The sequence below is a fragment of the Papilio xuthus genome, unplaced genomic scaffold, assembly GCF_000836235.2.
Source record: "Papilio xuthus unplaced genomic scaffold, Pxut_1.1 DF825017.1, whole genome shotgun sequence".
Taxonomy (NCBI): Eukaryota; Metazoa; Arthropoda; class Insecta; order Lepidoptera; family Papilionidae; genus Papilio; species Papilio xuthus.
The window spans coordinates 4,173,247-4,195,529 of NW_013533632.1; the positions used below are offsets into that span (position 1 = coordinate 4,173,247).

The window sequence follows — 22,283 nt, forward strand, 5'->3', positions numbered from 1 at the left end:
TGTATTGTTTTTAATTTAAAATATAATTGAATCTTACCTTATTCTTTATAACTACAGTATAAATATAGAAATAAAACGTTAAACCAAGACTTGTGGTGGTGACAAAGAAAATATTTTATTTAATTTATATTTGTATTGTTTTTCAGTTAATAGATATTTAACTGTAATCAATTTAAAAAGTAATAACATACCTAAACTAAATTATACTATACTTATTTGTTCTACTAATCTTATAACAAAACCGATTCTCGATAGTTCATAATTGTTTGTTATGCGCGCATGGTCGACTATACGACAACCACCCACTAAGTACATTATTAATCGCGATACAAAATTATTTCCATACTTGATAGGGGTCCGTTGTCAAAGTAATCAAACTTAGACACACTATAGTTTTACACAAAAAAAAAACTATTTTTGTTTGTCAACACCACAATATTCGGTTTGATGTTTTATTTCCTTATGTAGTTACAAAGAATAAGGTAGGAATAAAAAGAAACAATTTTTTTCATATTATAATTCAAAAACAATAACACAAAAAAATTACGATTGCAAGTTCTATGAGAACTACCATCGAAAATTGAAAATATTCATAACCGATTTTACTCAACCCATCTCTAGTGACTTGTCAAATGTGAATCTAATCAATCTTAAATAGAAACATTATAATCAAGGATGATTAGTTTGACAAATCATTTGACGATTCTCTAGAGTTGGGTTGAGTAAAGTTTTTTCGATTTTCGATGGTAGTTTTCATAGAACTTGCAATCGAAAATTTCGTGATTATGATCAAAATAATTGTAATAACTGTTTTAACATATGCGACTTTATACTTATCAACTAAGAAAAACAATGCTGATGCAATTACGTGCAATTCTGTGCATCTTACATTGTAAACTGTAGAATCTTATATAAGGATAACTCGACGTCGATATCACGTAGACATGTAGAAACAAGTTCTAGAACGGTACGAAGTTCAAGGACACATAATAAAGATCCGTTGGGGTGTGCTGTTACAAATAAATTTACTGCTCACAGCTCATCACGACAACTATGTGCTCATGAACTGCTAGTTGCCAGATGACTTGCAGTTCGCAGCTCCGCATTTTATAACTTTATGCAGGTACAAATTGAGCTGAGTTGCGGAACGGTTCACTAAGCTGCTTTATACATAGAAACTGTTAGGTATTCCGTAGGTCATTAGTTTTAGTTTAGTTACCCTAGAGTCATAAGTAACTCAATCAATCAAACTTAATATATTAATATTATCAGAGCTACAAAGTTAATGCATTGGTTGATCAGTGAACTAAAAAAATAATTATTAAACTGCAGCTAAACGATTCAAGTCAATTTAATTCGAAACGGTTGGGAATCAGAGACGATGCACAACACTAGCTGTGCGATGTATATAAAGACATTTTTCGTTGCTGCATTGTCTGTGCTCAAGAACTGAGGCGCAGTTTTGGACGTTTCGAACTTCTGTGCGGTGTTTATTTTTTTGAAAGTGGTGTGACTTACGGAAAAATATATTATACGACTCGCAGAGCTGGAAGCTTGGTGGAAGCTGCCTTTGGAAAACATAATTTGATTATAAAAATAGAATACTTGAAAACAGCGACAAAGAAAACAATATGCTGAAGCTATTTTTATACAGTTTTTTTTCTCCACGCTTGTACAGGAAGCACAGAGATGGACCCTGTGAAGTAAGTATATTTGCAATTAAGATATCCTTCAACTGTATTCAATAATCCTGACACTAAAGACATTTAACATAAGAATCAGAAAAAAATCGATAACGAAGCCGATACCTCTGGAAACCGAATTTTTGACATTTTAACCATTTTTGAAAATAAAGGCTAAAATTAATAATTTCTGACTACAAATTGTCATAACAAATACACGTTCGACTTAACGCGAGATGATTTTACATGTTATTATGGGTTTAAATAAATTCTTAATATAAAATAGATATTTGTGGTCTTGAAGGGATCTAGAAGTTCAGATTTTTAAATGTTTTACCTTTGCTGTTTCGATTAACCAGAAGTTGCTGGGTCCGCTACTTTGATTATGTTAAATACTGATTTTGAGAGCATTTTAGTTAAAGTAATAAAACATCACAACAAAACATATAAACTAAAAAAACATTCTGCCCATACAAATTGTTATTCACTATTGTTATTTTGCACCTCTGAGGCTAAAACTTTAACAAACTTTTAATTTCATATTTATTTATATTTAATTAAAAGTCTTAAAAAGTACGTTTCTAGATTCTAATTGTGAAAATGACTACATAGAAATACAACTTCCAGCACCCATTTCAGACTCATACAACCCTTTTTTCGCGGTAAAAAGTATGTCTATGTATTTTCTCAGGCTCTGGTCTGACCGTGTACCAAATTTTATTTAAAATGGTCCATTAGTTGCCTTATCTAAATATATATAACACATATGGTAAAGATATAGGCTTGAATTACGTTGAAGCCAAGTATTTATTGGTAAAACCCCTGATTTACCAACTAGTTGTGCTAAAAGTGTGAATGGTTATGTGATCTTTGTTTTAATTCGATAACTTACCACCATTCATCCGTTATTTTATTATATTAAATTGAATACACGGTAAATTTGAGCAAACACTTGATAAAGTTATGTTTTTTAAAAAAGCGATCCTGCTCTGTGCAGATTTTTACTATGTATTTAAAGTAACTAAATCTTCAGATATACCAAGTAAATGGTGGTAAAGGGTCTAAACGTATTATGATTATAAAACTTTTCGGACCTTTATCATGACTAGTTAGTAAATCTTAAGATTTTCCAGAGTTTGCGCAGTAACAGCAACATATCAATGTCGGTGCTTTATGCATAAAACATTTTTTTTTAACATACAGTTTCGTGCGTCATAATCGAATGTTCTAGAACGTATTCCAATATCGTTATATGATTCCTTTGTTCTTAAGTATTTTTAACTTTGTCACTGTTTAACATTAAAGAATTGATGTTTCATATATTTTACTGCCGGCGGTTCAAAGACTACCAAATTTGATTCTTATTAGATATTAATCAAATGAAACGTTTTTAATTCTTTTTGAAGATTAATGTATCCTAGTTTTGACAGTGGAAGATTCCACTGACAATGGTAGACCACACATCAATATCTGTTGGGTGCATGAATTGGTCGGGTGAACCGAAGAAATACCATGACCACACAGGAAAAACGCTTGAAGTCGAAGCAATTTTGCGTTTAATCCACATTCCCTTCCCACCCTTTCCTTATAAGGGAATAATGGGAAGGGGAAGTGGTTTGGCGTGGTAGGGTATGCATAGAATTTTCCACAGTTCGTGCTTTAACACGAACATATAATGTCTTGGTATTTTGCATAAAACGTGCAGGTACACCTTTTTGAGAGTACATTTTCGTGCGTCATAGTCGCATGATCTAGGTCTTAAAATAGGTAGAAATACAGGTTCGGAAAATAATGGAATTTAATGGAAAATTTTCGTACTTCTCAGTTTTTATGTTACATTAACATATACATACATCAATGTTGGGGTTTTACGCACTTGCATCCAGGTACATCTACACCTTTTGAGATTGCAATTTCGTGCGTCATATTCCTTTGTTCTAGAACATTTGCCAATATTTTAATAAGGTCTCCCTTTTTTTAAATAGTTTTGATACTGTATCACTATTTAACTTTGGAGAAGTGATCTTATTAATATTATAAATGCGAATGTATAGATGGATGGATGGAAGTATGGATAGATGGATGTATAGATAAATGGATGTTTGTTACTACGTATTTGAAAAAACAGCTCAACGTATCTTCGTGTAATTTGACACTGATTAAGAACAAAGTCTGGAAGAACTCATAGGCTACCGATTGATTTTTTTAATTCCGCGCGGACGGAGTTGGGGGCGACAGCTAGTGTTTCATTTATTAGGGACTCGGAGACTACCTAATGTGATTTTTTCGAAACTTATTTAAATTTGATACTTTTTTAAATTAACGTAAACTAAATGATATTCTTAAATATATCGTATGGTACATGGATGAGTACAATCTATATGTGTAGATTACGGTCCGGTCCGGTCTGGTCAGATTCTTAACAACTGCGCCAACGATGCTGACTTAAACTGACCTATACCAAGTGATAAACAATATCCTCCGTCGTATTTGTTTTTACAACGGACGATGTTGTTTATCACTTTGTAGGTGCAGTCCGTTTTAATCTTTTTTGCAGCTGACCTTGGGTTGAGCGATGCGTAGTACACCTCCCCCCGCATCCCGTTTAGCCCCGCTACACATAAATTATGTCTGCCTAGGTACTTGTATGATATTCCGAGTCGCCAAGGTTTTTAAAATAACTTGGTGTCTTTGGGGTTAAGCACTTACCTTGAAATTAGCAGGTTCTGGGATGGAACCCAGCCATGTACCAATGCGTTTTTCGAATTTCATATGTACATATACCCGACATTTTTAACGATGGAGGTAACTTCGTGATGCCACCTGCTTCGTACTTCATCTTACTTCGTACTAATATTATAAATGCAAAATTTTGGATGGATGGATGTTTGTTTGAAGTTATCTCCCGAACAACTATAACGATTTTAATGATATTTGGCATACATATAGAACATAGTCTGGAAGACACACAGTTTTTTTTAAATCTTATCTTACTAATATTATAAATGCGAATGTTTAGATGGATGGATGGATGGATGCATGGATGTTTGAAGGTTTCTTCGGAACGGGTCAACGGATGTCGTTGAAATTTGGAATAGATATAGAACATACATAGTCTGGAAGAACACATAGGCTACTTATTAAGATTTTTTTAATTTTGTACGGACGGAGTCGCGGGCGACAGCTAGTTCTGTAAATAAATTGTAAAGTACCTGTAAAGTAAACCTGGGTTAACATAGTTGTTTAAGTCCTAGTCATCATAACATGGCATAGGCCCCTAGTTCCTTGGTAGGAGCGTATAGGATTTGACGACGAATTGTCCTTGGACAATTTACTGTTGTTACCTCTAGGCAGAAATAGTATTTATAATGCGTGTTGAGTTCGTCTCATTTTGTTTTAATGTGTCGGTATCATGTTATTGGTCTGTCGAGATGTAGACCTAGAAACCTAATGTAGTTGCAGCACCATGGAGCAGTTTTCTTTTATGGACATTTGAGATGTATATACTTTTAGTATAACACTTTTATGCCGAACTTTATCAAATACCTATTGTATATCCAATAACATTCCTGTTTCCATAGAAAATTAACATGTAAATAAAATAATAACATTTATTTCAGGTCATTTATAAACCTAATAGCATGGAAAAGTGGGGTGATTTAGTTATCAAAACTGTAAGTAAATAATTTTATCCTACCTAACTAATCTAACTTTATACCCCACTCTACTTATTTATAAGTCTATTAATTTATGAGAAACATGTATGTGAATCTCTTACAACGTGTAAATGTATATGAATCACTTTATTTTATTTCAGGTAAATATTCTTACAAGTCTAAGCTACTATGCTTCACCATTCATTGGCATGTATATTTACCAAAAAGGCTTTTACACTTTTGAGAAGTTACAAACTCTTACTCCTGTAGCAACTGGATTTGCCTGGGTTGTGGTGTTGTCAATTATAATACGAGCTATTGGAAGGGTGACTAATCCCAAGTATGTCGGATTTCTGAGGATTTTCATTAATACTACTCTTGACCCTGAAAGCTATATGCAATCCCTGAGAAAATATGATTTTGAATTCAAATACTGGCCTGTTTCGTACAGCATTACAGCCTCGGATCCGTAAGATTTTATATCCATGTTTTATTACTTATTTATAATTGTATACATATTTATAAATATATTTTGTTATTCAGTTCTTGGCTGGAGATCAACCCTTTCAGTCGATGCTCTCACCCTGAACTGCCTACGTATAAAAGGATTCCACTTCAACTGTTGGCATTTGTTGTTGTACACACATTTGGAATGAGACTTATCTACCCAGGGACAATTGCTCTTGTCGTTTCATCATTGTGTAAGTTGAAACATTATTGGACCAATTTAATTTATTCTACAAATTGTATTCTTATTTATTTATTTTTTAATTCTTTTTAGGGAGATTCCTATTAATAGGCAGATCTCAACTTGTTGAGACATTTGGTGGACTCCGTGCGAAATTGCAGACTTGCGACGGAAACTTTTTGGACACTATGTTCGTTGATAAAAGGGAGAAAACAGACAGAGGGAATACTTTGGTTGTATGTTCTGAAGGCAACTCCGGATTTTATGAGATAGGTGTCATGTTTTCTCCAATAAAAGCTGGTTATTCTGTGTTGGGTTGGAATCATCCAGGGTTTGCTGAAAGTACGGTAAGTAAAAATCTTGCTGCTAACATAATTAACATAATTATTGTTTAACATGTTAATAAAATGCTGTCTAATTTTCTAGTTATACTGAATTTTTATTATTATAGGGCAAGCCTTTTCCATCTCAAGAACAAAATGCAATTGATGCCGTCATGCAGTATGCTATAAATATACTGGGCTTCAAGGTTGAGGACATTGTCCTCTTTGGCTGGAGCATTGGTGGTTATACTGCAGCTTATGCGGCTTCTACCTACCCCGAAGTTAAAGCTTTGGTAATTATTAATTTACTATTGCTTATACATAAAATATCATACATATATGATATGTTTTAATAATATAACGCTGTAATTAACCCTTTGTTACAGCTGCTGGATGCGACATTTGATGACATTTTGCCAATTGCTCAGAACCAAATGCCACAATCATGGGCTATACTTGTTGAAGAAATCATCCGTACTTATGCCGACTTAAATATATCTGAGATGTTAGAAAACTACAAGGGACCGATATGTCTGGTGCGACGGAATAATGACGAAGTGATTTGCTTAAGGTAGCACACAATAACAATATTTTTTTGTATTACATAGATAGGGCTCAAAAAAAGTAATTTTCTCATTTACATTTATAATCCATTGTTTTTTCTTATATGAAGTTTACGTATTGTTTCAGACAAGGATTGATTCATACAAACCGTGGCAATAATCTTGTGAAAAAGCTGATCGAAACCAGATATACAAACTTAACAAATGAAGAATTGCTGTTGGTGGACAAATATGTCCGTCTTTTTGGTACACATCGGGCTCTCTTGGAAAAAAGAGACATTGGAGAAAGTGACCGTAAAATTTTGAAATTGGTAAGTGAATAAAATGATTTATAACTTAAACAAATCTAACAACTAATAGGCTAATGCTAACTTGGATATATAACTTCAAATTATTATAAAATTTCCACAGATTTCGAAACACATGCAAGAATTGAATGGAACCCACTGCATACCGTTGCCGGACCAACAATTCAAAAACATTCTGGACTCAATAATTGAAGCTTAAAATACCTAAACATAAGTTGGTGTGGGTATTTACTTAAAAATAAAATTACATTACCTTGCAATAGTGTCTAGCCCTAATGGCTTTAGTATCATTTACTATCACTTTATCTTTTTTCCAAAATAAAATTAAAGTAAAATTATTTTAAATTGTCTCAAAATGTAACAGCTCTTTGCCATCTTCATTATTACAAAACTAAGCTCTAAGTGGTCAGTTACAAAGTTATTATTCTTTTCAAATATCTTGGCAGCCCAAGATCATGGGCAAGTTTTCTGCGCAGCGACTCGGTCAAAGTTAAAAGCCGCCAACATATCTGAAAACTGCTATCGGCTAAAATGTTGAAATTTAAAACTATCTCATCTATATCATATCTAAACTCATATCGGCTAAAAATATATACTATTTTAAATTTCTTTAATATGATAATGTTGACCACTTATTTATTTTCATATATATGCATAAATATTTATCAATATATAATGTGAGTATAACCCTATATATATTTGATTGACTACTGTACTTGTCTGAGTTCTTTGACAACAAGATATCAGACAAATAAAGTAGCCAGTACAGTCAAGATGTTTCTTATAAAAAAATTGGTAATAGAAATTAGTACTTAAACGTAATCAAAAGTGTGTAATATACATGCCATATTTGGATGATTATATATTTAAATTATCATTTAATTAAAAGCATCGCATCTTATTACTAACAAAAAACCTACTGTTTGGATGGATGGATAAATGAATTGATGGATATTTGTTAAAAGGTTTCTCTAGAATGGCGAAACAGATCTCGTAAAATTTTGGTACAGATGTAGAATACATAGGTTTATGGCCCTGGAAATGTTCTGTGGGATATATTTGATTCTAATTTTTTTCTCAATAACTTCACAACAGTTAAAACATCATATTGAAATTTAACATAAATTTAAAAACCTTTTTAAATCTGTGCATACCTAGTTGTGAGCAAAACCGAGTTATTTAATAATCCAAGGAAAGTGACTAACATTTTGTATATTTCCATGAGGCCAAAACCTAGAGCTCACCTTATTGCATTTATTTTACTGTAACATTGTAATAATCCAACTTTTAACCAGCAGTGTATGTGTGTGTGTGGTGTTAAAGATAACTAGAATGTAAGACAATTTTATATATGTATTACTTATCTATGTTTATTATTTATGTATATTGTTTTCATAATATGTATAACTATAACATAGACTTAAACAATATCAATTCTAATGGCCAAGTATCACATTAAAATTTATTTTTTGATTGTTTTGCACCATATAAACAGTCTTATTTTTGTTTTTGCCTGGGCCATGAAGTGTTAAAATCTGTATGTATTGAATTTGTTAGTTAAAAATTCAGTCCTTATGTATAATCTTTCATGTATGTCCAAACTAATAATTATATATGTAATAATGGACTGTACTACATTTCCAGTTCTTGCATTTATTGTAATATGTATTTGTTCAATGAAATTGTACTATATACTTAAGGTTATATAATTGTCATGAATTATAGAATATTTATTAAAAATAAATAATATTGATTTGAAGACTGGTGTTACTTTATTTATAAAGTTTACTGAATTTTGACCTTTTCCCAACTTTTCATGGAATGAAGTTAATGACAATAGGATATTATATATATGAGTAATCTTATAATAAATTTTTCAATAAAAGATTGTGAATTTCGAGCCCGTTTCCGCGTGAAAACTAATATTCAGTAAAACTAACATTGTTTACATTAAATGACAGAGCAAGGGCGTAGCGTGACGTGCCGTGACTTCAGGTGAGTGATGACGGTGACGGAAGCAGGTGTTGCAATCGCAAATGGTTGCAATTATAATCTTGCATATTTTTTTAATTATTTACCTTTTTTAAAAAAAACTATTTTGTTTCAAAATAAGATTTATTTTACTTGCAAAATCAAGGAATAGTTTTAAGTTTTCGTGTTATGATTATGTTAGGTTTTGTCTGAACAAAAATATAACACACTGCCATGAGAGTGCCGATACCCGACACCTTCATACACTGATCTAATATCTCTGTTATATGATATCTATGCCTCCATACATCCAAGGACCTAATTTACTAAAATTATAAAGCGATTGTTTAGATGGATGGATCTTTGAAGGTATCTCCAAAACGGCTGAACGGATCATAATGAAATTTGTCATTTATATAGAACATAAATAAAAAAAATAATAAAATGAAATCCAAATTTTAGAGTTTCACGTTAATTGCCAATATAAATATTTTTAAAAATTTCTAATATCTGATACATGGATGAATGGTTGTCCATATCGTGCTGAAATTAACAAACTTCTACAAAACGACCACATAAGGAGGCAAATGACCAACTCGGACCTTAAAGTCGAACCTATTCGATTTTATGAAATAGAGTCTGATCATTAATTCAGAGGATTTTAAACTTAAAAATCAATAATTTTGGACATGACTGGCAACACCTAGCTCCACTGGAATTAATTTGGATTTATAATCTATGTTCCTTAGGTTTTTGGTTGCTCGATTGACTTTTATAACCATTTCATTTTATTTATAGGAGTTTTATATTTTGTAAAGAAATCAAGTCGGCGAATTACTCCAAATTAATATTTTACTTCACATTTTCTTATAACTTTAATTGTTATTTCGGTGTTTATTATTGTTACTGAGTAGTCATGAAACATGATGTTTTTTGTGAAAATAGTTTGTATAACAATTTTATTGACTGCAATAATTGTAACGGGAAGAATACACAAATTGCCTCTTTTGGTTTGTGCCATTTTATTAAATACTAACAAATTGCGCTAAATATGTTATTCTATAATGGTAATAGATTAATATCGGGAATAGGTGTAAAGGATGCAATTAACATGTTATACCAATGTTACTCAATGCTTAGCTTAGGAATTTCCATTGATAATAAACGTCTTATATACTGTAAAATTGATCCTAGTTATTTTCAATACATAATAAAAGTTTTATTGTTTAACTATCGTTGATATTTTCAATTTATTTATCTGAAATACAAAAATAAATTGACTAACTGTTTTCAGGATGATGAACGCCATTATGTGGATTTGACGACGTTTGGGTTTTTTCAAGGCGGAGTTCTCGATGTACGCATGCTTAATTTTAAGTTACCGCCAGGACCTATTTTAGGGGAGGTAAAATGATTTGTATTAAAAACTGGCGTGTTTGTTTTTGTCTTGTACCATATTTTCTAAAATATATTTTGTGTAATTTCCTTTTATTAGTATGGATTCACATTGGATAGAACTGCAAATGATGCTATTAACCCATATTTGGAGGCACATTCAGATACTTGTTTTCTCAAAGAGAGTGTCAATAGTGTTGTATCACCAAAACATCCATCTATTGTCTTTCTAAAAATGGATTTTGTTAATTCAAGGTAAGTAATGGTTGTTGTTATTCATATATGTGTTGATATTTTTGTAATTTACAAGAAATGTGTAATGATGGTTCAACAAAAAACCGAAACAGGAAAACAACATGGTGTTTCAAGAAGTTATTCTATATTGTGGTGTATAAAAATTTATAGGTTATTTGCAATAAAATGCTTTAGATATTACTAAAAATATATGGAAAGTTTAAAATACTTGTTTTAAGCAAAAATATGCAGCATAAACAGATAAATATGTTGATGCATTGATGCAAAAGTTAAGCTATACAAATAAGTGATTGTACCCACCATGCATTGCCATATAGCTGTGTAATAGTTTATTACTTTTTCTAAATGTGGATAATGTCTGGTATCACACTATTTGCTATATACATCTAAATATATTTTTAGGTTAAATATCTCTTGCAAGGGTGAAATAACAGCATTACATCTATATCAAAACCGGACAGCAATACCTACAGATCGCACCAAGAGACAATCTCAATATTTGTTTATTAATCGAAAAAGAAGTATTCCAAGCGGTAATTTTTATCAATATTATATTATATAAACATTTAAAATGTTACTAACACTCTCCATTGTCCACAACTACATTCATCCGGAATTAAGTTCTTCCTGGCTATGTTCTAAATCCATGCCAAATTTCAATGAGATCCATGTGCCTATTCTGGAGATACCTTTAAACTAACATCCATCTATCCTTTATACATTTGCATTTTGAATATTTGTAAGATTTGTTGGCAACAAGAACACATGCAAATCAACTACATGGTCATCTTATCCTTATCTTATAGGGTTGGCGCATCATGTTTTGTCCTCCATTTTTAAGTAACTTACATTATCTCAGTCATCATTCCCTTCTTGATCATGACCCCATTCACACAATCCATCTACCTCTTCCCAAGTCTACCAGGGAATGTATCCACTCAACATGTTAGTTTAGTTAACACTTTTATAAATAGCTCAATAATCATAGCAAATCCAAGTCTGATGCTTAGTTTTTTTTAATTAAAAGACTTACAACATTAGTTATTTAAATAAATATTAGGAATATAAAATTTTCTTTATCTGTAGTTGTTATTTTTTTGTAAATCAGATGCTGAACAAAGTGATAAGAACTATGTAACACAGTGTTCCAACTCTGTACTGCCAATAACAAAAGAAACGCATGGAGGATATGATTATTACAATACTAGTGTAAGTACAAGTAACACAATTACATAACAAGATATATTAATTTGAATACTTTGTTATTATTGTAAACAATTATTATATGTAAAGTTTGATATCAAATATTTTTACTTATTTTTTTCGTTTTGATAGTTTGCAATGTATGTGGCGTCAGACAATGAGGAAGGACTGTACAACTTATATTTTCATAATTGTCCGGGAAAAGAAGATTCTCCTGCTATAAATGTTATGGTAAGTGATTATCTTATGTTTATATAAAATGTATATTTTCAACTTTAAAACTATTTTTATTTTTATTTTAGTTGGAAATATATGAGAGCAATGATGGAAACTTCCTATCAGCCGGCGAAATGCCTTTACCAGCTTTATACAGCATGATGTCAATAATTTTCTTTTTGAGTGCTGGCTTTTGGACGTTTATCTTGAAGACAAGCAGACACCCTGTGTATAGAATTCACATTATTATGTGTGTTCTAGTATATCTTAAGGCGCTGTCTTTAGCTTTCCATGCAATAAACTATCATTTCATACAAACAAGAGGTGAACATGTAACAACATGGGCAATATTGTATTATATAACACATCTGTAAGTACATTAAACCCTTAAAAAATTGATATGTATTGAAATGTATTCTAATTTAATTTAATAATTATACTTTTAGGTTAAAGGGTGCTGTGTTATTTGTGACAATTGTCCTTGTCGGCACCGGTTGGAATTTCATTAAGCATATACTGGCTGATAGAGACAAAAAGCTATTCATGATTGTAATACCATTGCAGGTAAAGTGTTTTAATAATATTTATAGCATATACTTTTGTTTCTGTAACATTTCAAGGCTATTGTAATTAAAAACATTCATGTCAATTCATTAATATCTTTGATGTGAGAACTAAAAGGAGGCATTTGTTATTTACATATGTTTTTATACTTTGCACAAGTTAAACATTCATCCTAAATTGAAAGGTAACTACAATATCATGAACAAACACAAGTATAACAAGGCTGTGTAGGTTATGACTTGATCGTTTGCTACATGCTACTCTTTGCTCATTTGGCATGTGGTACAAAACCCATAGAGTTGGCTCCAAGCTCCTCAGTGGGGACATGAGCTTATGTAACAGTTTTATTATGTTGGTTAAAGTTAGGCAATGCATCTGCAAATGATATCTTTAACCAACAGTTAATTCGCCTTTTTAGCGAATTCATGTACCCAATTGATTGTTTGCCACTTTTTTCATGTGTGTATGTTAACATATGTGTGTTTGTACAGGTTGTTGCGAATGTGGCTGAAATAATAATAGCGGAGAGTGAGGAGGGAGCTGCAGAGCACAATACATGGCGATATCTTTTCATTTTTGTTGATCTGCTTTGTTGCGGAGCCATACTGTTTCCTGTTGTCTGGTAAGTGATTTACAATAGCCATCTTATCAATACTTACGTATCGTTGTCACTCTAAGTTATGAATAATTTAAACAAACATGGGAGGTACAGATCAAAAATATTTCTAAAGAATCCCTTCAAAGTATACAATTACATGTGCTATTGCTTCTTGAATAAGTAAACCTTGTCTTATATTGTAATGTTATGATAATAAAGGCGAAATTGACCACAAAAAAGGCATCCGGAGACATCAAACACTTCTCACTTTTGTGCTGCAAACTCTACAGCTATAGGTACTAAACTAAGTGTGCAACATGTTATTTAGGTTACATAGCAGTGGTTGTTATTGCTTACAGATATATCTGATTAAAGTTTGCACTCAGGATTGTTAGTCATACAAAATCACGATACAGGGCAACCATTGTTATATAAGCACTTTTAGTGTGGTTTCATATTATTCTTCTTCTTCTAATGCCTCTTCATTACTGGAGGTTGGCCGTCAGCTCAGCGAACCCTTTCCTGTCCTGTTCCAATACTATTGCCTTTCATATTTGGTATTGTTTAAATTATAAGTAATTTAACTACAGAATGAATATTTATTAATTTGAAACAACAAGACATGTTTAAAATAATTTTAAAATTATATTTTAAGTCTGAAGCTTTTATTGGAATCTCGCTTTTAGGTCAATACGTCATTTGCAAGACGCTTCCACCACAGATGGCAAAGCAGCTATAAATCTTCGCAAGTTGAAGTTGTTCCGCCATTTCTATGTAATGGTCGTCTGCTACATATACTTCACAAGGATAGTTGTTTCACTGCTTAAGGTAATTATTATGAAGATAGTAAAATAATGTTATAAACGTATCTATAAACCTAAAGTTACATTTATGTTCCATACAGAGCCAAGATAACCGTGACCTAGACATTGGTTTACTTAACCTTACTATGTATAAATACATTGCATTCCTGTGTATATTAAGATACACCAAGGGTCAACATTAACTTCAGTTAACAGTAAATATAGAACAAAAGATAAGCAAACTGGACAAGTGACTAATTAAAACAATGACTGTTATATACATCATGTTTTATGTGCATGCCTGCATATATATTAAAGACTAGCTGTCGACCGTGACTCCGTTCGTGCGGAATGGAAAAAGGACTTAATAAGTAGCCTATGTGTTCTTCTAAACTATGTTCTACATCTATCCCAAATTTCAGCAAGATCCATGCAGCCGGTCAGGAGATACTTTCATTGAAACATCCATCCATCCATCTAAAGATTCGCATTTATAATTTAACTAATTAGTAAGATACATTTCAAGACAATCAATCCACTCCACACTTGGGATCGGCTATAGCCTTACTATGGTTATATAACCCAGTGGTCATGTAACATGTTTCTAATAAGTGTATTTATATTTTCAGATCTTAGTGCCATTCCAATACTCTTGGATTGATGAGATGTTCCATGAGATTGCGACGTTCGTGTTCTTTGTGATGACTGGTTATAAGTTCAGACCTGCCGCTGCTAATCCTTACTTTACACCCAATTATGATGATGTTGAACCAGAAGTGTATGTATCTTAGTTTATTTTAAATTTGAAGTATTAATATAGAATTCCACTCCTTAGTATCTGCTTTGTTTTAAAGAGCTACTTAATTTGTAATAAAATAAATGTTATGTATGGTACTGTTATTCTGTTTGGCTGAGTTTAAGAGATTTAGTTTGTGAATTTATTCACAATGAAATATCTGAAATGTACAAATCTTAATGATGATTAAGTGGAAATTCTGTCCTGAGGTTCTGACTTAGTGACCAATTAACGACACTTAGGAGTAGTAGCAAAGTAAAATTGATGCTTTGTAGTCATTTTATTGTATATAATTTGCAGGTTAACAGAAATTGGTGTATTGGATGGAGTCACACGAGTGCCGAATAGAGAAAAGAAGCGCGAAGATATGCAGCCATTGATGCAGGAGACCAATTATAACTCCGATTAATTGTAAAATTACACTTTCTTATATTAGTTTCTATAATGTACACTTCACACCAAAAAAAATGGAATATTATGTTATTAAATATTTTTATGTTAAAATTTTGTACGATAAATAAAGTACGAAAAGTCAAAAACTTAGATTCTTTGCTGCTACTGGTACTTACTGACATGGGTGAGATTTTTTCTATAAAGTAATATTGAAATTATCAATTAATGAATAATTTATTAAATATACGCCATCAGGCAAAAATAAAATGCACGTTATATCTTATTTTAGCACTTTCCGTGATGTTATGATTAATAGGCGATTCCTAATGTCAGTTTTTATTGTTTTTTCTTCGAGATATGGAAAAAAAATTAGTTATCAAATTATGGTGCTGTGGTGGTTTTATTTTGCAAGTTGTCATTGAATGACACAATTTAGGATCTAGTTAGTGGTGCTAAATATTTTTTTTATTTTTAGTTTCAAAAAAAAATCCCCTGCAGTTATTTTTGGTGTGAAGTGTATCAATTGAAATAGAAGCAGTATTGTATAATCATAAATATTAACGATAGTACTGCGTAAGTTAGATTTTGATTTGCAAAATTTTTAGACTACCTTCGGATTAATTAATTTTGAAGGATGTTTAGATTGTGTGAATTACAGTGAGTTTCCGAGACTACAAACTCTGTATAAAACATATAGTCATCCTTGTCATTATCTATGACAAAAAAGAGATAACAATATGTTTTAAATGGAAATTTGGTACTCAGATACCCACGCTTATATTATGAAATGTAGGGTAAGTTTTTTACTTAATACCAACTTATATGAAATATTTTTTTTTGGCTATGCATGGACCTGGTGCCATTTTAATCCGTAATAAATAACATTTTTTGTGTTTAACATAACTTTGATGTCATTAAATTTCGATTTTTACAATAATAAGAAAGAAGTTACTTATATAATCTTATAAATCTGAATTGATATTAAAGGAAATACAAATATAAATTTATTATAAAATCCAAAATTTCTAATGTAACGTGTTTAATGTGTATTTACTAAGTATTTCATCAAATTCGGAATCCTGAATAGAATCACATGACAACCGCGCACATAGCTAAAGAAATCTTCACTCTAATTATTTGACTTTCCACAATTAAATTCCACAGAAAAAACAAATTAATATTATTTTTTTAATTCCATTTTTATGCTATATCAATTCTTATGAAAACTTAATCTTACTACATAATTTTCTTACAATGTAGTACTTTAGTGCGGTGACAATAAAATTATGATTCTATTTTTTCGTCTAAAACAATAACTTTATTTCTAAGTTATAGCAAAGACTAAGTAATATAGTGATTGGAGTTCGTAATTAATATTGAAAACCTAATAAAATATTTGTAATTGTTGTGAAACATTGGTGAAAACTCAAAATACTGTATAAAACTAGAAATTATCTCTGTCTACTCTGTAGACGACTATCACTAGGCTTCTTATTTTAAGATAAAATTTAATATAACTAGTTTGTAATTTTTTTTAAGTAAATTTGATATAATATTCCAAATATTTCATTAATATTTAGATTTGTCTTGTGATGTATATATCATTGTATTTAGAATTAATATAAATTTAGGTGATTTCAATATACTTACAAATGTGTATATGTAGGGTTTAGAGTATATTATAATTCAGTATAAATATGTTTACTTAAAATATTATAGTCCCATAAATTTTTATATTCAATTTCTTTTCAAGTAATTACAGGGAATTCGATTTTTTATCATTATAAAATTTACTATCAAATTATTTTATTTAATTTATATTTTTTTGGTCATTTTTATATTTATTTAATCGACCCGCAACGGTAGGGGTACAATACATCTGTAGGTTTTTTTTACATTTAAAATTTGAAACGGATCTAACGTAATTTCATCTCACAGGACTTTTCTATGCCGATTTTTTTTCCAATTAACATTGATTCAATTAAGAAAATTTAATAATTTTTTTTTAAATTACGATGTATAATATCATGACACCATTTTAAACCATCAACCATATTTATCCTTTATTATTAGAAAGGATTTAATGTATATAAGCCGTTAATTTTAATTAAAATTAGATATAAACATAGACTTATACCTATTAAGAGAACAAAAATGAGGCTTTTTAAAAATGTTTTATGTTTTAATTTGTTTCAGACAATCTTACTATAATATTATAAATGCGAATGATTGGATGTATGGATGGATGTTTCTTAGAAGGTATTTCAAAAACGGCTCCATGGATCTCGATGAAATTTGGCATAGGTTTAGAACATAGCCTGGAAGAAGAAGGCTATTAATTAAGTTTTTCGTCTTAAATTCCGTATGGACGGAGTTGCGGGTGACAGCTAGTTATTATAATAAAATAACAATAATTAACATTAGAAAAAAATGTTTTCTTTAATATTACTTTTAATTTTTATATGCTTCAGTTTCCCGAATTTGGGAATGTTTTTTTCGCATATGGTATACTTTTGCATCACGAACATTTGACATTATGAAAATGGTATTTTAAATGTCAAAATGAAATGCTCCGTCTATAGGTATGAGTCTATGGATATAGTTTTAAACATATTACTATTGTTATTTAAGCCTTTATTTTGTACAGCAATCGAGGCGCTAACACCTCAAAAAATCCGTATTAGTAATAAATAATTTAGTATCAATTTTATGATTGATTTAAATTTTATTATAATAATTAGAATTTATAATTCAGTTAATTTTTTTGTTTTATTAATAAGGTAATTTAAAGTTATTTAATAATTTTAATTTTTAATATTCATTGTTGTTTTTCTTTTTTTTAAATTTTTTTTAATGTTTCTCAATTTGGATTTAGAGTTATGTAAGGTTCCTTATTTTGCTTTGTTTTTTCCATTTGTTAGATTTAATTCTTAATTGTTGATCACTCTATTGATTATTTTGTCGTTGGAATTAGGATTCTTTTAGGTCCCATAGTTATTTTTGAACTCTATTTGAAACTTATCCGTCTTGCTTGGTTAAATTTTTTTAATTCTTTCAGTTTGTAGAATTAGGATTTTTTAGAGTTAAGTATTTTTTTAAGTTCTATTCTTGTTTTGTTTTGTTTCAGTTTTTTTAATTATCAATTTGGTTGTGGTATTAATGTTTTGTTGTTACTTAAATTGGTGTTCGTTTGAAATTATGTTTTTAATCAATATTGTTTGCGCTTCTTTCGTTACTAGAGCAATTTTTTTTTATTTTCTTTTTATTTCCTTATCGTTAGCCTTTTAGCTTTAATTTTCTGTTAGTGTTGTACATTCATATAACGGCCAATTTGTAACCTCAATACATGTTTATCTTTTTTTTAAGCAAAAGTCGAGCTGTGAGATAGTTATACGAATTATCTTTAATATCTTTTTTTAATACGTTTATAAGGACGTTTTTATTGTTTTTCAGTGTCAATCAATTTTTCAGTTTTATAAAAAATGACAAATTGATTTTATCATTCAAAATTTTAACACCTGTTTTTTTGTTTGTATTTTTTTTAGATGAAATTGGCTGTTTCATAACAAATGTAGTAAAAAAAAATACCTGGTAATACAAAGAAGCTTTTGATTCGTTGTCCTAATTGTTGGAAGTGCACAAAAATTTTATGTACTGCGCATTTTGATTACTCATACATGGGTCAGCGTATCTAAAGTTTTCATAATCCAGGATAGTATATTGGCTTTTTTATTTTATTTTGCCTTGCTCTATATTATTTAATCAGACTCCCTTAAGTGTTCTGATATAGGTTCCTTGAAGTATTATAAATATTTCAAGATTTTAGTTATATTTTTAATTTTATAATATAATTTAATTAATTAATTATTACTAAGGTTTAAATATAAGTTAGGATTAAGGAGTGTACATTCAAGGCTCCATTACAACCATCACAAGTAGGATATATTCATAGTATAATTAGGAAGACTTCAATGGTCGTTAGTTTTTAGAACAATAAATTTTAACTTAAGTAGGCCTAGGGTTGCCATGTAAATAATCTTATCGTAAAATATGTATTTGGACATAAACATTATTATGATTACAAAAAATATACTAAGCAATAGCCTTGAGTAAAATATGAACAACCCTGTCATGAGAGCATCACAATCTCTGGTGATAATGCAACTTTTTATTATATGTTTGTTGATGTTATTTTTTTTCTCCACGGTTATAAATTTTACAGTATATAACATATTACGAATTGAAAATAACATCGCGTTCACAATACATTTACAAATTGACAGTAATAAACGATGACTACATTTTTTTTAATAAAAAAATAGTTGCCATTTCACAAGTTAGTTCCGTAGGTATTTTGTTTATTTTTCTTTTAAATTAAACTGGTATATTTATATATGTATATGTGTTAAATTAGGCAATATTGTGGGATACGATTATTTACATAGGAATCATCGATTTAGTTTTTGAAGTATTGTAATCTTTAGGTTGAATTAAAAGCGTCAATAGCCTAATGGTTAAGGGCACGGATTTCTGATCACGAATTCGGGAGTTCGTATCCCGCCATTCGACTATTGTAAACCATATCCTAGAGCTTAGTTGGAATGGTAAAAGAAATATTAGTAAATTTCCAAAAAAATCTGCTAATATTTTTTATATTTTATGTAATAGTTTTAAAGCTGATTTTTCACACCATTTTTTTCTCCAAAAAAAAAGCAATTGAATTCAATCACAGCAAATTAATATTACAATTTTTTTAAATATTTTAAATTGGAACCAAACAGTTTTTTAAATTGCAGGACTACAAAATAATGTTCAAAAAGTACCTGCATATTTTTAAACAAGTATTCTTAATGGCAGCTTCAATCTATGCCTTAAATGATAGTATTTTACTTAAAAAAATCAGTACTTTTAGGAAAGAAGTTTTTTATAACTAGCATTTTCAATACTTGACCAACTTCATTACTAAAGACTTAGAAACATTTAGTATGTATTTTTTTAGAATATTGAAAGTAAAATTAGTATTAATTTGATATTTTAAATATTTAAGGACACTTTTCGTCATATCTAGTGTTTAATTAGATGAATAATTAGTCTAGTGTTTAATTTGAAATTCGTAATCTTAGTAAAATAGGTTAAGACTATATTTTGTATGGATATTCTTTGTCTCTTCATTTGAAAGATTTGAGTGTATAATTGGTGTGCTATTTGTAACTTGAATTAGGTCTATTGGCGAACCCAAGAATAGTATATAGAAATAATCAACCATAATCATCAGAATTATTGTACTACGAAATTTAATTTAAACTTAACATTATTACTGATTTTTCACTTTCGAAACATCTGTATAAAATCATGGTATCACAGTTTTTTCAAAAAATGATTTTATGTTTTTTAATTCGTGTTTTTTCAAGACAGTATTCTACTTACTATTAAATATAAATAAGTAAATATTAGAGGCGAACATTGTCAACTTTCAGAGTTTTTAAATTTTGTAACATTACAAAATATTTTTTTATTTAACCAGTTAGATTAAAAAAAAAGTAACGTCAAATCATTTACTTTAAACAAATGTGTAAAATTATTGCTTTCTTCTTTTGTACTTTTTATTTTTAATTTTATTACGTTATTTTAAATAATTTTAAAGTAGATTAAAAGTAAAAAATAAAACATAAAAAAATATAGGTAAGGATAAAAAAAACTTAAGATACTTAAGTTTTTTTTAAGTAAATATTATTGTAGTTTGTAGATTCAAAGAATAATAAGTTTATAAGTTAGTATAAAAATAATTTAAGATCGTTAGTTAAAGTACATAATAATGTTTTGCATACCACCATAGAATTTCATAGCATTAATTGTCAGAACAAGATTTGTTCTATTAACCAATGTATAAGTTTATGAGCGATTAATATTATATTTTCTTATCCAATTGTCTTCGGGAACCTAATCTAACCCAATCTTATCGTCTGTGTTATTCACTTATCATGAAATTGGACAATAAATTCAAATTTTAGTTTACATTTTAAAATTCTTGATAAATGAATTAAAAATAATATTATATTTAGATATTATGATGGAAAATTTTGTGTAAAATTTAAATTAAAATATCTATTTATTGCTTACGAAATCATTAATTTTGTGCCAAATTGTTATTGTAAGTTTTACTCTTACTAAAATTTCACGACTGGCTCAATAAATGATAATATAAATTTCTTACTAACGTATAATAAGTAATTGACCAATTTGTAGTTGTATAATTTTTTTTGTGATATTTAAATTTAAATTTCACAAAAAATTTTAAAAACATGACGCGTTCCGTGCATCATTTTTTTGTGCGATATATTCGAAATTCATATCAACCAGTCATGATTCTATTATCCTATAAAGTTCTCATATTCTCATTATTCCCTAATTTTTTTAATCACTTTTGCTTCTAATATACATTTTCAGTTATTTTAGAATATATCTATCGCAACTTTGTATTGAAAAAGAAGCTCTCGAAGAGCATGCTTTTTGTAAATAATTAAAATTAATTTGATAATAAGTATAGACTTCATGTCGACTAAATATTAATTAAAATTAGATTTTACTTAACATAAGGAAATTAAATTTAACACTAAATTAAGTGAATTAATGTACTGATTAATTATTTTTAAGCTGTCGTAAGATACCGGACTTTGATAATTTTTTTTTACGAGTTTTGTTACATTTTGTTTATGTTTTATATTTGTGTTTTGGGTTCTCATTTAAACAATGTTTTCTACATGTTTTACTGTTTTGTACATGTTTTATTGTTTTAAACTACATCATAGTACTGCGTCTTTGCTGTTAATAGGTACTTTTTTATTTTTCACACATCTTCATAAAAACAT

The 22,283-nt window shown here is 29.6% G+C and overlaps 2 protein-coding genes across 2 annotated transcripts; both read left to right on the forward strand.

Moving 5' to 3' along the window:
* Window positions 1-1,419: 1,419 nt before the first annotated feature.
* Window positions 1,420-8,691, forward strand: LOC106126336 (abhydrolase domain-containing protein 16A). Its single transcript, XM_013323947.1, has 9 exons — window positions 1,420-1,703; window positions 5,303-5,356; window positions 5,500-5,807; window positions 5,882-6,039; window positions 6,120-6,373; window positions 6,478-6,642; window positions 6,736-6,920; window positions 7,040-7,223; window positions 7,324-8,691. The coding sequence occupies exons 1-9, from the start codon at window positions 1,632-1,634 to the stop codon at window positions 7,417-7,419; spliced, it is 1,476 nt and encodes a 491-aa protein (XP_013179401.1). The 5' UTR covers window positions 1,420-1,631; the 3' UTR covers window positions 7,420-8,691.
* A 1,313-nt stretch (window positions 8,692-10,004) lies between these two features.
* On the forward strand, window positions 10,005-17,639 carry LOC106126463 (protein GPR107). Its single transcript, XM_013324149.1, has 12 exons — window positions 10,005-10,201; window positions 10,486-10,596; window positions 10,687-10,841; window positions 11,244-11,374; window positions 11,950-12,050; window positions 12,177-12,275; window positions 12,347-12,630; window positions 12,707-12,824; window positions 13,316-13,446; window positions 14,109-14,250; window positions 14,855-15,003; window positions 15,322-17,639. The coding sequence occupies exons 1-12, from the start codon at window positions 10,115-10,117 to the stop codon at window positions 15,428-15,430; spliced, it is 1,617 nt and encodes a 538-aa protein (XP_013179603.1). The 5' UTR covers window positions 10,005-10,114; the 3' UTR covers window positions 15,431-17,639.
* The last annotated feature ends 4,644 nt before the right edge of the window (window positions 17,640-22,283 follow it).

Bases quoted from the DNA above. Each gene is read 5' to 3' on its own strand.
- LOC106126336 (XM_013323947.1), top strand. From the start codon at position 1,632: ATGCTGAAGCTATTTTTATACAGTTTTTTTTCTCCACGCTTGTACAGG. The intron at 1,704-5,302 runs GTAAGTATATTT...CATTTATTTCAG, and splicing joins ACAGAGATGGACCCTGTGAA to GTCATTTATAAACCTAATAG. The intron at 5,808-5,881 runs GTAAGATTTTAT...TTTGTTATTCAG, and splicing joins AGCATTACAGCCTCGGATCC to TTCTTGGCTGGAGATCAACC.
- LOC106126463 (XM_013324149.1), top strand. From the start codon at position 10,115: ATGATGTTTTTTGTGAAAATAGTTTGTATAACAATTTTATTGACTGCA. The intron at 11,375-11,949 runs GTAATTTTTATC...TTTGTAAATCAG, and splicing joins AAAAAGAAGTATTCCAAGCG to ATGCTGAACAAAGTGATAAG. The intron at 14,251-14,854 runs GTAATTATTATG...TTATATTTTCAG, and splicing joins TAGTTGTTTCACTGCTTAAG to ATCTTAGTGCCATTCCAATA.